Source organism: Cuculus canorus, chromosome 16 (genome assembly GCF_017976375.1).
Source record: "Cuculus canorus isolate bCucCan1 chromosome 16, bCucCan1.pri, whole genome shotgun sequence".
In the NCBI taxonomy this organism is placed as follows: Eukaryota; Metazoa; Chordata; class Aves; order Cuculiformes; family Cuculidae; genus Cuculus; species Cuculus canorus.
The window spans coordinates 10,658,706-10,675,548 of record NC_071416.1 but is presented as its reverse complement, the minus strand read 5'-3'; the positions used below and the strand labels follow the sequence as shown (position 1 = coordinate 10,675,548).

Genomic DNA, 16,843 nt, shown 5'->3' with positions numbered 1-16,843 from the left:
GTACTGGGCTGTCTGGTGGTGCGACGGGACCCTGCAGGGATGCAGGCTCCAACAATACCCAGATACAGCCACCAAGTGAGGCTGTGCAGGGCACCTCGTGCTCCCTGTTCCTGTCACTGGACAGCCTCCAGATGAGAGTGACAGCTGTGTCACACCGTATCACGCTGTCGGGGCTGCTTGAGATAGCAGCCAGCAGAAATAAAACATGACAGGGAGATCTGCCTAAGTTAATGTATAAAGATGGAGCTCCTGCTCAAGTACACTGTTAGAGCTTCAGATCGCTACACAGGCTTCCTGCACTTGGTCCTGTTCCAGTTTATCCAGGATTTGGGTTCCCACACCAGGACTGGCGCCTGTATCCTGCAGTACAGGTCCCCACTAGTGTGGAATACGCACTCAAGCACATTCCCTCACTTCCATACTCTTTTAAGCTTCCTCTGCAGATTTAATTTATGTATTTAGATATTGACTAAATGAGTGAGCAGAAAGAGGAACTGTTTGAAAGATTTTCTACTAAAATCTAGTGCTAATACACTATGGAATTAATAGAATTCCTCACAAAATTCCAGAGGAGCTGAATTTCCTTCCTAGGCTACAGGTTTTTGGCTTCCACATTCCTCCCTGTACCAGGTACTGGCTCCAAAAACAGTTGTTATTTTCTTCCATCACTCACAAACGCAGACCTCTCCTGCCCTATTGTATCTAAGGAATGGCATTTAGCTGATAACTGCTAGATGCTTGGCACGAGAATCTGGATAGCTATGCAAAGATGGGGTTTAATTAGATGGTAATTTATTTACTGGAGGGAAAAAACACCCCTACCTTTGGATTTTTCATCAGATACATTCTGTGAACATCAGACACGAGTGCCGTTGCCAAATGCTCCTTTTGGCGTGCCAACACCATGTGCCTTTCCCCTTCTTGCTTTGTCTTCCACAGGTTGCTGTAGCCAGGAATTCGGCACAGTGCTCATTAAAGGCTGAAATTATCCATTGGGTGGTTAAAAAAAATGCTAATTCCGTCCACTAACGAGATAACTGGTAATTTTGTAAAGTATATTTAGTCAAATAACATTTTTGGCAGCCGAATGTTGATGTAGTAGAATGTGCTTTTCTGATTGACATATGCTAACAATGCTGCCTCCCCAGTCAGGGGGAGGATAATTTACTTTTCATTTCCATTGGAAATGAGGTGAGCCAGAATGTGGTAGATTGTTAAATCCCAGCTATGCGGTTTGATTGATTTGCTCAAAACCACAAATCAAAAGATACCCTGCATCCTCAGTCCTCTTCATCATCACTTCCAGGAAACCAGCAAAGACAAATCTTCTCCTGAGATACTTTTCAGCTCCTTTCAGGTTTCTTAACCATTTCCCCAGGCACAGCTCAGGTGATTGAGTTTTACTGGGAGGGAAGGTGACTGTAAATGCCTGTAACATAACATTTCCTCTTTTCCTCTTCAGCTATAAGAGAGACTAATGTTTGCGCTTGTAGGAGGGGTGGAAAAAACATCTTCTTCCAAAGTAGCCCTTGGGTTCGTGTTCCTCCTGAAGTCACCTTAGAGCACAAAAGAATAAGCCTTTGCAAAATTTCATGTTTACAGGATTCATTTAAGCCCTCTGAGGGGTCCCTGCATGAAGTTGCATTCTCATCTTCTCCATCACCATTGCAAGCGAGCCGATGTCTGCGTTTAGTGGTAACCCAGGGAAACCAGGCTGAAATTTGAGGGACGATTAGGCAAAAGCAGATCACATCCCCATGAAACAGGGATGCAGTTTTTCATATAAAAGATTTGAGTTACAAACCCAAGAATTGGCTTCTGCTTTCGTGTCACTTGATTTTCCTGGTCCCTTCCCCCCCGTCTCTCCCACACTTCTGTTTGGAAGAAAGAAGAAAACTCACACCATGCTGAATTCTCTAGTCTCACACAAAGTCTGATTTTTGTTAAGCTGACCGAGAGAAGCTGGTAGCTGCATTTTTTACCTTCTAGAAGCATGACTTAATTTCCATAAATTTCCATTTGTCTTCTCATGAGCTTATGAAGCCCCATCCCCAGATTTGTTCTGTCTTCTGTGTCCTGTACAACAGAATTTTAATGTTTCGTGTTTTGGCTGGAATTAAAGTCACCTTTGGCAATAGAGGGACAAGAGGAAGCTGGAATAAGAAGTGCATCATTGTTTGAGAGTCATGGAGCCTTGGTGCCCGGGCATGTCAGGATCTCCATGGCCACCAAGATGAGGTTGTGAAGGTCAGCATCACTGCTTTGGGGGACCGTGTTTGTCTGAGGACTGGCTGAGTCCAAGCAGGTGTCACTGCCATGTCACTGCGTACGTCAAGAGACCTTCAGGGGACATGGTCCAGGCAGAGATTTCTGCTAGAGCTCACCCTCAGACAGCATCCGTGGCATCACCATCCTGCACGGCACAGCCACAGAAGAGTGATTTGGGTCTCTGAGTGTTACTGCTCAGGCAGCGCTGGAAGGGAGGGTTGTTGTTCTGTATGAGGCAAAACATGATTTGGTCCTGAGGACTAATCCCATCCCACAGATGCTGCCAGCCTTGTGTTTGAGTGGCTTTTAGGACCGCACTGATTACAGAAGCGATAGCAGCATGCAAGTGGGTTAGTGTTTCATTCTCTCCTGCCACTGGCAGATGTTGTAGTATTGGATTTTCTAGGTTTTTTTTTTTTTCATGAGGATTTAGTGCACAGTCACAGGGTTTGTGGTATTGGGGTTTTTTGTGCTAGACATCAGCCAGTGCTAAGCCTTTCCATACACAGGTTTGTGCTTCTGCACTGCACTCATGCTGCACATCACGGTGCTGAGCAGAAACCTCAGATCTGGAGGGTTTACACTGATACAAGCACATCAGTGTTAATGAAGAGGAGAATCAGACTAAACCACACGATGGGCACAGAGAGATTGCCAGACCACTCTGCTTGTGCATCCAAACAACCCTGAATACAGAATGAGCTTAGATCCAGCATCACATAAGCTGTCCTTTCCACGATGAGCCAACATAAAGCCTCAGACTTTCAGGTCCCACTGATGTTAGGAGTTTCCAGTGCTGTAAAAAATCCCATTAAACATCTCTACAAGTCTTCCTCCTCCTGAAGACCTTTGGACGTGTAGTCCTGGGATCCTAGACCAACTCCTCTTGAAGAAAGTGGGAAACTTCCCACTGGCTTTGCAAGTGTTTGAGACAGCAGCAGCTCCAGCAGTGTGCAGAGTCACCTGGAAATGAAGTCTTACTGACGTGCAGTAGGGTCTGGACTCACACAACCCAGCAAGCAGCTCACCAGAAAAAATGCTGAATACAGAGAATTTGCAGGAGGAGGATTAGCTTTTCTAGCCTTTTTGGTCCTTGAGAGTTTGTGTTTGCAAATAATTCTTTCCACAAATTAAAAGCTTCTGCTTCTGGGGAAAATATTGATTTTCTTTTTTAACTATATGAAAGTTTTCATACAAATCAAGACATGGGAAAAAAAATCTTTAAATATAGCCTTTCATCGAAAGCATGCAATTTTCACACTTTTACTGTAACAATTCATAAAAGGGAAAGTCAATGCTATTCTAGCTATTTCCCAAGCTCTTTAAAGAATTCACAATACCATTATGGAATGAATCAAGGCTTTAAAGAGAGCTCAGAAAAGACTTCTTGAGTTCTGCATAATTATATTAGACAAGACTAATTTATTGCTAGGGCAAAGGTTTTGAATGAAAACTGGTAAACACTGAAGCTCAGGTGATGGAGTGAAGCATTTCCAGAGGCAAGCATTTCCTTTTGCTGGTGTGCAGACGTTGTTCAGCAGTAGGAAAAAAGGACATTCAGCAGTAGGAAAGAAGGACATTCAGCAGCTAAAGCTGTAGGAATAGGAGTTGGGGAGCCCAGGACTTGTTTCTTAGCCTTGCCAAGTAATTCTGAGCAAGTCAATTCACCTGTGTGTGTGCCAGCTCGGCCCAGCTGCATTGTGGTGGTTAAAGAACTGAAGCAGGTTCTTTATAAGCAGAAATTCCTCGCTCAGTGAAACCATATCACTCCGCACCAGCTGAGCACTTGGTCTCTACTGCTTAATGATCCTGCTTCAGTCTTGAGGTGACTCCAAAAGGTAACTCTTTGTATGTGGGAAGCTATGAGATGTGTTATCTCTTGGACACTTAGAAAACAGTTATATATTTAACAAAGGAGCCCGTGAGCAGCTTGTCATGGTGCAGTATATCTAGAAATCTCTTCGGTCTATGGAGGAGCTCTATTATTATTACCAACGTAAATGAGAGATGATGTGTGCACTATGTGGGTTGTGAGAGATGAAACCTAGCTGGGACCTACAGGAGCGCTGGAGAGGGGCTGTTCATAAGGGCCAGTGGTGATAGGACAAGGGTACAGGTATAAACAGGAGAAGGGCAGATTTAGACTGGACATCAGGAAGAATTTCTTCACTGTGAGAGTGGTGAGACACTGGCACAGGTTGCCCAGGGAGGTTGTGGATGCCCCATCCCTGGAGGTGTTCAAGACCAGGTTGGATGGGGCAGCGGGAGATGTCCCTGCTCATGGCAGGGGGGTTGGAACTGGATGATCTCTAAGGTCCTTTCCAACCCAAACTATTGTATTATTCTGTGGTATGCACTGGGCTCTGGAGTCCAAAGCTGTGTAGAGGGTTAATCCATCTAAAGAAGACTTTTGGCAACAACACCACTGCCTGTCTTGGGTGAAAAAGGAGTTACGTCTTTCTCAAATTTATGAACAAAGAAACTTAAGTGCTTCCGATTGCCAGTGCACCTGCTCCCCATAAGCATATCTGTTTCTTGTTTCTTTCTTTTATGGATCGCTTGTAGCATCCTGGGGACGTGGTTGGATTCTTTCTTCATCTTTCTGTTTGTCTCTGTTATTTCTGAATCCCTGCTGAGCAAAGAGACTGCACATCTGCAGTGTAGTGGGTGTACAGCAAATGCTTGTGCACTGAGGTGATGGTGCTGCGTGGGTGGGTGGAGAGGAGAGGTCTCCTCCAGCTGAGCAGACAGAGCACCCGTTTGTAGATGAGGCTTCCTTGGTTTTGCAGTCTGCCGAGGGACATAGGGTTGGCTTGGGAGGGAGGATTGCTGCTGTGTTTTAGAGTGCCAAGAGAATTTTAGCAGCCTTCCAGGACTGAAAGGGGCCTCCAGGAAAGCTGGGGAGGGGCTCTGGATCAGGGGGTGCAGGGACAGGATGAGGGGGAATGGTTTCAAGCTGAAAGAAGTGAAATTTAGGTGAGATCTTAAGAAGACTTTTTCCTGTGAGGGTGGGGAGGCCCTGGCCCAGGCTGCCCAGAGCAGTGGTGGCTGCCCCATCCCTGGAGGTGTTGGAGACCAGGTTGGATGGGGCTTGGAGCAACTGGATCCAGTGGGAGGTGTCCCTGCCCATGGCAGGGGGTGGAACTGGATGGGCTTTGAGATCCTTTACACCCCAAACCGTTCTATGATTCTCTGATGTCCTGAGCTGTACAGAGGAGAGGACAAGCCCTGCAGGCATGAGCCTCTGTGCTGCAGGGAGGATTGCCACAGCCGCTCTCCATCCCACCGTGGCAGCCTTGCCACAAACATGCAGGCAAATCCTGTACGTGCCTTTGTTTCCCTGGGCTGCCATTTGTTATGCTCAGCTCCGGTGGGATTTCTCGAGGGCTTCACAAAGCCTTCCTGCTTTTATTTGACACAAACGGTGACTTCCACTTGATTCAATCACTGCTTAATTTGATCCTCCATTTAATTTTATCAAAACTGTAGTAACCAAATAATTTGCACTAAAAACATTACAACTTCCACTTGTTTATTCGGATCAATTTTAATCCTTTAAGGCACAAGGTTTATTGGGTAATTGGATTATGAGATAACAAACTGCTGTCATTAACTCTACAAGGAAAAGATGTAGCACAAAAGAGAAAGTTAGGAAGATCCCAAGGAGTGCTCATAATGGAAAAATGCAATAACGTACTGTTATTTAGAAGTCACACTATGCACAATGAAAGCTAAGAAGCATCCTGCTGTTTGCAAGATGAGAAGATCAATGGCGTGTTTCAGTTGAGACACTTCTGGCAATGAACTGCACTGAAATGGGGGAGACAACATAATAGGATGTGAATTAATTTACCTTTTTTGAGCGTTGGCCCATGTGAATGAATGTTTGTCAGTGCTGTTTGAGTTTTCTCTCTGTGTAATGAGCCTTCAAAAGCCAAAGCCAGCAGAGTAAGGAGAGAGAAAAGATATCCACTGCAGGGTGTTTCTCTATTGCTCTGAGAAATAAAATACAATCTCCTGCTCCCCTGATCCTTCTCATCCTTTGACTGTTCCACATCTCTGCCCTGCAGGTCAACACTTTCGTCTCCTTCGTCTTCCCCATGGTCGTCATTTCTGTGCTTAACACCATCATCGCCAATCAGCTCATGGTCATGTTCAAGCAGGCTGCCCAGGAGAACCAGGTCTGCACCATCGGCGGGCAGCAGACGATGCTCAGCATGTCCATGGAGCCCAGCCGCGTGCAAGCCTTGAAGCATGGCGTGAGGGTCCTGCGTAAGTATGCTCATATTTTGGGATGGAACTGGCTAGAGATGTCTATGTAAATATGACTTGAAGCGTAATAGGTTGAAATTGGTAAAGCTTTCACCCCAAACACATTTTAAATGAAAATTAGCTGTGTTTGGAAATCCATGGTGCTCCCAAATGCTTTGATCTTTGCCAAAGTTGTCCAACTCTTGTCTCTCAGCCCCAAACTCTGGAAAATAAGCTTTGTTTTCTTTCCTCCTTCATCTGTTTCATGCTGAGTCACCAAGACTTTTCTAGGTGGCTGTAAGGGCTGGCTATCTAAACATATTTCACTCAAATTCCCAAGCCCTGTTCTGGAAAATACCTTCATCCATATTTCACATGCAATAAAAGGTTCACGTCGGCAGATGCAATGTCTTAGACCTAACATTGATAGCTGTGGGCACGAGTGGCCAATTATGAACAGCTCAGGTGGGTACTTCTACCTTCATGGAGAAGCTGGGCTGAACTTTGATCTCCATGGATAAAGACAGAAGGAGATATGATTTTTTTCTTTGTTCTTCGAACAAAGACATTTAGGGTGATTACAAATAATCCTTTCCTTTTGCCTTTCTTATTGATACGTAGAGCTAAAGAACAGACCTGCTCACACACAGACTCTGAAAAAGCAAAACTAGCCCAGTAATTTAATGATTTGGCCAACAGCAACTGAGGCCTGGCATATATCACTTTATTCCTTTTCTTCTTGGGCAGAGTTTTGGTTCAGACAAAGGCTAAATAAAAGATCCTGCACCCAGGAACTGAGCTGTACAGCGAAACGCTGATGGTTTAAATGAGCTGAGGAAAAGACCAAAGAATCTGTTAACTTGAACTGACAGATGATAAAGCAAAAGCTCTTCGAAAATAGTACTCAAAAAATCTAATGGAGTATGCCAGTGCTGGTTATAAACTGTGAGAGTTCTCGAGCACGTTAGATAGTGGGAGTTTGCAGCAGAAAGCTTTCTGACTGGTGCTTTTCATGGCAAAGCTCTTGGTTGTGGCCAAGGCCACATTTTCAACAAGGAAAGAAATCCCTAGAGAAGGTACTCAGAACCTCCGTGAGGTTTTTCCAGGTGTTTTTCACAAGGTGGGGATGCATCCCCAAATGCTTATGCCATAGCCAAGCCACTGTGTCCATCCCGGCATTGAACACTGTGCTGGGAAATGCCTACTGAGAAAAAGGAGAGAAAAACACAGAAGACAATAAATTCCCTGTTTGTATCTTTTTGGGCTGTGGTTGTTTACTCTCCCTTCATCCTGGTTGACCATCCTCCACCCAGGGATAAGAAGCTTCAGCTCTGAGCCTGCAGGTATGGGCCCATGCGAGTCCCTTGGTTCCCTACTATCTTTTTCTGTTTCTTAATGCTTCTGCCTACTGCCAATAAGTGAGAAGCTGCCTTTTCTCACTCGCTTTACAACATATCACACCTCTCTCTCTCCTTTTAGTATTGTGTACTCCTCTAACATCAAGAAGAGAGAGCTCTTAATGAATGATAAGAGAAAGACCTAAATTTACACCTGGGCATAGCTCGATGGTGGTGGGAAGAGCATCCTTCACCAACAGATCCATATTTCTTCCAAGGCACTGGAAAACAGCCATTCTTTCTCCAAACAATAAGCTTAATTTTCTTCTTCTCCAGGCAAATTTTTGCTTTAATGTACCACAAAAGCGGTGAAAACTGAGCAAAAGTGAGGGTTGAAAATGCTGTAGCAGTGGGTCAGACGTGGCACTGTGGGGCCCGTGGGCAGCGGTGCACAGAGATTACGTGCATCTCCACGGTGCCACCCCGGCAGCAGGACTGAGCTCCCTTTCCTTCTGGGGAGGCAATGAGACAGCAGCCACTTGCTTCTTTTCTGAACTGAGAAAGATCCAACAAATTAGAACTCCACCGGCACTTCTGTCTGTGATTCACCATATCACACAGAAAGGCTTTTTTTATCTAGCAAGTGTGAGTGCAATCCTGCTTCATTTCATTTTTCAGATGCACTTGATTACTGGAAGTGCTTGATTCACATTTGCTTCTGTCACCTGTTCCTCCAACTTTTTTCTTTAACAAACCAGGTCTCTGAGCTGTCTGAAAAGTAGCAAAAAAAATAAACAAGGATGCACATGATTTATCCTGGAATCCACAGCAGCCAAAAGCATATACACAGTCTAGGCTAGTTTATGGAAGAGGACAGGAAAAGAAAAATGATACGTCTATACTAATAAAACTGCTGGCACAAAATCATAGAGATTCATGGGTGACAAAGTATTTTCCATTTCTAGAAGTGAACTTTGAGCTGAAGTACAGAGAAGTTGGTTTTGTTTTAAGGGTGAAATGTTTCAGGACTTGTAAAACTAGTGCTCAGTAAAGAAATTTTTACAGTACATAGTGTGCAGAGCTGTTGGATGAGATCAGAGCAGCAAACACCTTTCTTTCTTCCTCTAGATCTTCTGAGATTATGTAGTTATTTACACTGAAATAGGAGCTAAAAGTGGTCAGGCTGTCAGCTTCATTTAAAACATCCACAACATCATTTTCCTCCTCTTTGGTAGTATTTATGTATTTTCTTGGCTCTGTCTGACTTTGATCATGTACAAAACAATTAGGGAGATCAAGAAAGGTGTCAGTCCTGTTGCTTGAGTGACACCTCGTTAATTCATTCAGCGTGTGACTTCTGATTGTCATTCTCTCTCTGCTGTCACCGTTCACCAGGTGTGAGGATCCAAATTCAGTGACCTTGAGGCGCTGACAGCTTCCCAGCTCTTTTATGAGGATAACAGGGTAATGTCTGCACCCGTGCTGCTATTAAAAATATCTCCCGGAAAGAGATTTTGTACCCTCCTTCATCCATCCAATATTCCTCCCATTTCTCCAATTCTAAACCACCTCTATTTTTTTCTTATTATTCCTTGACTCTATTGTAGTGCTGTGAAGCCGCATCTCTTGGGCACTGTGTGGTGCTTCATGGAAGGGTGAATATTCTCTAATTGTGTACTGTGATACACCAATCATTTCATAATATGCTAAACAAGTCCTAAACACACACATGTACACACACCCCCTTCAGAATGAGCAGCTTTCAGCAGGAAAACCTCACGCACAATGCCCAGACCACTGCCACTGTATCCAGATAGGGAGAGGGGATAGACATCTTCCCCGTCTCAGCGTCACCTTTCCAAAGAGCTGCTCAAAAATCCAGGAATATTGGAGCTTGGTTCAGGGTGAAAGCATTGTTTCGTAGACTCGTAGAATGGTTTGGGTTGGAAGGGACTTTAAAACCCATCCAGTTCCACTCCCTGCCATGGGCAGCGACACCTCCTGCTGGATCTGGTTGCTCAAAGCCCCATCCAACCTGGTCTCCAACATCTCCAGGGATGGGGCAGCCACCACTTCCCTGGGCAGCCTGGGCCAGGGCCTCACCACCCTCACAGGAAAACATTTCTTCCTAATGTAGATCTTCCCCTCTTTCAGCTTAAAACTACTCTCCCATATCCTATCACTACACTGCCTGATAAAGAGCCCCTCTCCAGCTGTTTGGCCAAAATGTCTTCTTGAAAGGAGGCAGTTCAGTGACATGGAGTAATTGTCCCCATCAGTACTGCCACCCTGCAGCCCGTTCTCCTCCCAAGATCTCCCAGACTGCCTGTCAGATCGATTCCCACCGTGGATCGAAGAAAGGAGTTCTTGGAAGGCACAGCTGAGCTCTGATAACAACTGATGGACATAAAGGGAAGGCTTTGCGCATCCCTGGGTGGACATTGGCTAAGACTATAAAAATGTCATCACTTCCAGGTAGCATTTGTGGCATTACTGAAACTGCTTAGTGAAAGCAATTATAAAGTACTTAGAGAGGTTTAACCAATTAAAAGAATATCCTTCAGTCTCCCAGAGCTGGCTGGGTGATGCCTCAGTAAGATGTTTTTCAGGGGATGAAGTCAAACCATATTTTTTTAACTGAATTTCTAAGGATTTTTAAATCATTATTTGCATTTCTTCCAGCAAAGCCAAGTATTAATGAAGCATCTGTTTTGCCTGCGTTTTATTAATTTGTGCGTTAATAATTCCCCTTCTCAACAAATGTTTCAAAGTGTTCATTCATTTCTCCTCGCCGATGTTCCAAGTCAGAGCTTTCCCATCTCAGGAGGAGAATATTGCTCTGAGATTTAGTGTAACCATACTGCAGACAGGAATAACAAATAGCAAATACTTGCCAGCTGCAAAACACAGAAGAGCAACAGCCTGAAAATCTTCTCCTTAAACAGTTCTGTTCCATAATTCTCATATTATAAGGAAATCAGGTTTGCCCATGAATTATTTGGTTTGCAAGAAAGGAACTGAATTCATGGCTGTCTGCATCCCTAATAAAAAGTCTGAGCAACTCCAAGTGGAGTTCAGCAAAACCCTTGTGACATTAAGCATGAGTAGAAACCGAGTTTAACATCTGAAGTGTCACATTGAAGTTCAGGAGGATAAATTAGCTATATAACGGTTGTATATATTTCGTGGAGATGTTTGCATGCAGAGGTTTACTTTATGGCTGCCGAGTGACATAAAGAGAACAGTATCAGAGTGCTCTATAAACACCCTCTGAGGAGCAGAAAGGGACGATGGCTGCGCATCTCGGGACAGGGAGGCTCTTTTTTTCTCCTCTCCCAAGTCGTGTCCCTTCGCTGGCACTGCAGCTCAGGCTGGTGAGACGTTTCTCCTGGGATTCAGGCTCTTGCGGCTGCGTCTCTGAAGACAACCCTAGGGCTGGTCAAACCCAGCGAGCAGATTTTCCAGGTGTTAAACCCTGTCCATATGTGTGTTTAAAAAAGTAACTGATGTGGTTTTAAACATAAAGTCTGGCCAGGGCCTTAGTCACTGCAGAAGTATGCGGTAAATTCAGCCCCAGGGTCCGCCTGGAGGAACAAAGGACGCGTGAAACTCCAAACTGGAGGGGAAAAAAGAAAGGGGCTGCAGAGGATGCCAGTTCAGATTATACCTTATCCTACAGAAGAGATAGAACCTTGAAAGATTTTAGAAGCCCTTATCTGCCCTTCAAAGGGGAAATTTTCTTTCTTTCTTCTTCTTTATTTTCCAAATTCTAAGGCATCCCTGGGGGGAATGGCCCAACTGAAGTTCAAATGGAATCAAGCAACTGCTTCTTTCATTTCCAAAGAGATAGTTACCTTAGAAGGAAACTGGAGAAGAGAGCCCAGTTTGCAGTGGGTCAGCAGTGATGTGCTGCTTGTTGGAGTTTGTTCTTGGGCAAGCTTTAATCTTCATTTGCTGCCTTGCTCTCCTTATGGACCAAACTGGTACCAGTGGATGATGTAACCACCAGCACAAACAGGGACAGGAATTCACATCCATTTAAAAATCTGTCAGACGAAGGCATTGAAAATCAGGACTGGAGAACGTAGTCTGAGCAAGATATGTTGGTTTTGCGTGCCAAAAAGTTTTTCTATTCACTCTGCTGTCTCGCCATCATTAACAAAGAGTTATTTGGGGGAGCATGGCTCCTTTCAAGCCAGATAGCATCTTCTACCTCATAATCCAAATATGAAGCCCAAAAAGAGACTATCCTCCCCAAGAAGGAAAAAAAAAGAAGGAAAATTATACAGAAAGATAAAAAGCAGATCTCTGGCTGATGGGAATGGAAATTAAGGAGTCAAATCTAATGTTTACACTGCTCAGTAACATGTGCAAGAGCACAGGGGGATTGTATCCAGCAAATGCAGCATGTTTTCAATAGTGTCTAAAGAAACTGAGGGCTCCCCAGACTCATTGCTATTCCCAGTTTCTCCTTCTTTGCTCTCCTGAGTACCACTGGTTCGCTGATGGTCCCCAGTCTCCGCTGGCTGATATCGACTTTTATGGAAATCCTTCTGCAGCCTTGTGACCCAAATACCAGTATAAGCAGTTTTAATTTTACTAGTCTCATACCCATCCTTGCAGCTGCCATAATCCCCAGTTTGGGGCCCGCTGGTATAAATATTGCCTGTGACCTGTCAGGTAGTGCATCGGGATAATATAAATAGCGCCTCGAGGTTTAACTAGGCAGCGCCAGCTGCATCAACACTTGGCCCAGCTTTGACCATCTCTCATATCAAACAGGGCAGTGATACTTTCTCCCCTTTGTGAGAGGTTTTCTTGCAACGGCATCAACTGAGTAAGTATATAAAACTCAGGAGCTTTGAATATACAAGGACTGTTTCTCCAGAAATCAGCATTAATGCAAATCCTTGCATGAGCCGCATAACGCTGTCATACACATTATTCTGTACCAGCTGGAGCCTGCGTTTCTTGGGCAGTGTTGAAAACACACGACAGCTGATGAGCTGAAATGCAGAAAAGGCTGAGAGATGGAGTTCAGATGGGTCAGCACAGACCCAAACTCCTGCCTTTGCTCAAAAATTACAGCCCCAGGTGTATGCTTATCAGCTCCCCTTGAAATGTGGAGAAAAGAAATAAATAGGCCAAAATAATCTGAACAAAACTATGAAAGAAAAATGAATCTAAGCTCCTCTGTAGGCTTTAGCAACAGCAGAGGCAGGTGAAAGAGGGAGCAGCATCTCTTTTCTTCCACTCCAGGAGAGAAAGGAGAAGAGGACGGAGGGATACCCTCGCCGAGGGCCACCCCGAAGCTACAGAGCTGTGACTCAGCACAAAGCCGGAGGGCATGGAAGAGCTAAAGCTAGGAGGAAAACATCATCCAACTGCTTTGCGCTGCAACAGATCTCTGGGGTCCTGCGTGAGTCAGCAGTGGCGACACGTTACCCATCACCATCCCAGTGCTCTGTGTCATGCTGACCCTCAGATAGCTCCAGAGGAAGAACTGGGACTGAAAATCCCTCCTGAGCGTGGCTAACAAGCACCCGCCAGAGACTTTTTTTAGGCTGATGCTAACCCACCGTGGGTTTTTTGAGATATTGGCCCCAGAGAAGGGCTGTCTCCCTGCCTCAGCCACAGGATACACACAAGCTAAAATAAAATAATCAGTGCGATCTAATATAATTTAACTTCCAGGGTTTCTTCCACATCTAGTTTAGTCTGAAAATCAAGACTGGCACAGTTTAAATCTTCTTTTGCACAATGAAAAAGATGTCACTCAAAATTTATGTTTCCCTCTGCAGGACTTCCTGTACCATAACCAAACAAGGGCTCATCTCTTCGTTGCTTCTCCTTCCTCTCTCCCCTTCTTCCTTGGTATGCACTTCAAGCAGAGAATAGAGCCATTATAAGACAAAACAGAAAGCTGCAGGATGCAATAATTAAGGGTTTAACACACTTTTGAAGTGGGAGTTTGGTTTAGAAAGGACATGAAGATGCAGCTCAGTGGAAGAATCATTCCCCAGCATCCCTGGCACACCAGGGTCAGCATTCTCAGGTCTCCTCTCCCCAGCTCTGGGCTTGCAGATTTGGCGCCTCATTTGTGGGAAATATCAGAAGTTCAAGGAGCAGCCCGGCTCATATTAAAACCATTTTGAATTAATTAGAAGTGAGGGATGGGTCTGGTTTATTTTTGTTTAGAAAACAGAGGCAGTCTCCAGCCTCACAAATAGCTTTCAGTGCAGTCACCTCCACCACTCATAGTTGAATCCTCCCCAGGCAGTGCTCAGCCTCCCCGGGCTGACCTGCTCCAGCTTAATCCACGAGAGAAACCCCAGCATGAAGCCTCAAGATGATGGAGAACAGGCCCTAGGAGCCAGTAACAAGAATAAAAAATCATTTTGTCAGCCACTTTGCCCATGATTTGTTTTACATTTCATCTGTTCCAATAACCGTGTGTCTGGGGAGGCACAAACCAGCAGGAAAAGGCACCAGGTATGAGGCAGGAAAGGGCACTTTCACACTGCGTTAGGTGAAAGTTATCGTGTTCCCGTGTTTTAAATTCATCCCTGGGGAGGAGACTCAACAGGGCAGGATTGCCACCCTAAATGTGCTTGATCCGTTGTGTGATAAAATTGAAACATATGGATTAAGGGTGACAAATACAGGTCAGGGTCTCCTAATCTGCCCAGAGCTGCACATCATGCTACCCAGCTGGGATTTCAGAATCAGACCGTAAGCATCTATTACCTATGTGTTTAATAGAGTTTTAATTGCAGAGTGATTGCATGTGTTATTACAGAATTACCACAGATTACTTGACTCCTCTTTTGCTGAGGTTAAGCAGATATTTCCCTCAATATGTGTTTTTGCTCCTGTAGATCCTTGTTTATTTGGCACAGCATTGTCTGAGTGACAGAAGCAGAGATCTTTTACCAGGAGAAAACCGCTTTTGTTTAGCGTGTTGGTAAATTTAACAGGCAGATGTGTGAGACTCTTAAAATTGGCTGTAGAATGAATCCAGATCCTGACATCGTTAAAGAGTTGCCTGGAGAGGAAAGCAGCTGGGAAGTGGCATTGCATGGAGGGCTCTGCAAAAATTCTGATGCACACAAATGAACTTGTATGGGAGCCGTTTGGGAAGCTGCTTTCAGAGCCTGAAAATCCAGCTAATCATGTACAGGCATTGGGAAAGTAGATGGACTTGGAACTGTGGTGTTGGCTCGTTCCTGTTGGCCCGAGGCTGATGGATGGAGCGGGACAGCCTGAAGAGTCTCACTTCTCCTGTGGCTCTGGGAGGGATCTGCTGGGAGTGAGGGGTGGACTGCTCCATGCAGGACAAACCAAAGGTCCATCCAACAGAGAAGATAATTTCTGGAGGTGAAAGCAGGCCCCCAAGAGTGTGAAAGGGCGAGGCAGGCGTCCAGTGCTCCCTCTGAGCTCTTGGTGGACCTCCACACTTCTCCTATGCCACATGTCCCCATCGAAGTCCCAGCACAGCTTCTCGGGGCAGGATCAGATGCGGGTCAAATTCATTCACTTGATGGGGTCTGAAAAGCTGCAGGCCACCTAGTGATGAATTACATCTGCGATTGCAGTGACCAACAATACCAAAAGTATCAGATTGAAATAATGAATTCGCTTGGACAAGAGAATAAAAACAGACCCTCTAGCCATCTTTCCAAAACATGTCCCTTCAGCTGCCTAAAACTTTATTGAATAAATGGCTTTGGCAGCATTTGTGGAATATGCTGTCATACATGCAGACTGATGCTAGAAGAATGTAACCGTCTCCATTGTTGGTTATGTGTTTAATGAAAGAGATAACACAGGGGGTTGAAGTTAAGGCTGTGACTATGGAACTGCACACCAGGAATTATTTGATTTCTGTACAAATTAGGCAGTGGTTCTGTTAAAGATGACACACACAAAAACAGGGCAAAAAAATTTCCCTCCCCACTGTATTACTGAAGCTTCCCCCGTGCCTCTTGGCTGAGTAGTGGTGACAGGGAGATGCCACCACAGCTGGACTTGCTTCTTCTCTACCGTGTTTTTCAAGGGAAACACATCTATGTATCTCCTCTGTGAACTTGTATTGGGTTTGCATGCAGGGTTTGGGTAGCAAGGAGGCTTTCAGGGTGGCTTCTGCGAGAAGCTGCTAGAAGCTTCCCCTTTGTCCAATAGAGCCAATGCTAGCCAGCTCGAAGACAGACCCACCGCTGGCCAAGCCCATCAGCAACAGTGGTAGCACCTCTGTGATCATGTATTTAAGAAGTGGGAAAATACCTGCACAACAGCAGTGTGCATAGAGCATCCACGCTGGAGTAGTCCATTCCTGAAGGACTGCACCTTGTGGAAAGGACCCACACCGGAGCAGTTCCTGAAGAGCTGCAGCCCATGGGAACGGCTCACATTGGACAGGAGACTCTCTCCCATTGGAGGGACCCCACTCTGGAGCAGAGGAAGAGTGTGAGGAGGAAAGAGTGGCAGAGAAACTGTGTTATGAACAGACTGCAACCCCATTCCCCATCTCCCTGCACCGCTGTGGGGAGGATGTAGAGAAAATCTGGAGTGAACCTTAGCCCAGGAAGAAGTGAGGGATGGTGGGATGTGTTTTAAGATTTGGCTTCATTTCTCATTACCCTTCTCTGATTTGATTGTTAATAAATAAGTTATTTTCCCCAAGTCGAGTCTGGTTTGCTCATGATGGTAATCGATAAGCGATGTCTCCCTGTCCTTATCTCAACCCATGAGCCTTTTGTTAGGGAGGAAGTGATAGAGGGGCTTTGGTGGTCACCTGATGTCCAGCCAAGGTCAGCCGATCCCAGAGCTGTGGCATGGTCCCTGTGGGATGACAATGTCCGAGTTTGGGACATATCTACATAAATATTTTCGATCTCAAGGCAGAACAAAAGCAGCCGTTGTCCCCACGTGCCAAATCTGCATCGCACTGGTGGTGCATAGTGCTGTAAGAGAGCTTTGCTGCTTCC

The 16,843-nt window shown here is 45.2% G+C and overlaps 1 protein-coding gene across 1 annotated transcript in view; it reads left to right on the top strand.

Moving 5' to 3' along the window:
- Positions 1-16,843, top strand: part of NTSR1 (neurotensin receptor 1) — a 59,733-nt gene that overhangs the window by 35,694 nt on the left and 7,196 nt on the right. The window contains exon 2 of the mRNA XM_009563066.2: positions 6,339-6,540. Within this exon, the coding sequence (XP_009561361.1) occupies positions 6,339-6,540 (202 nt within the window). The remainder of the gene's footprint in view (positions 1-6,338; positions 6,541-16,843) is intronic.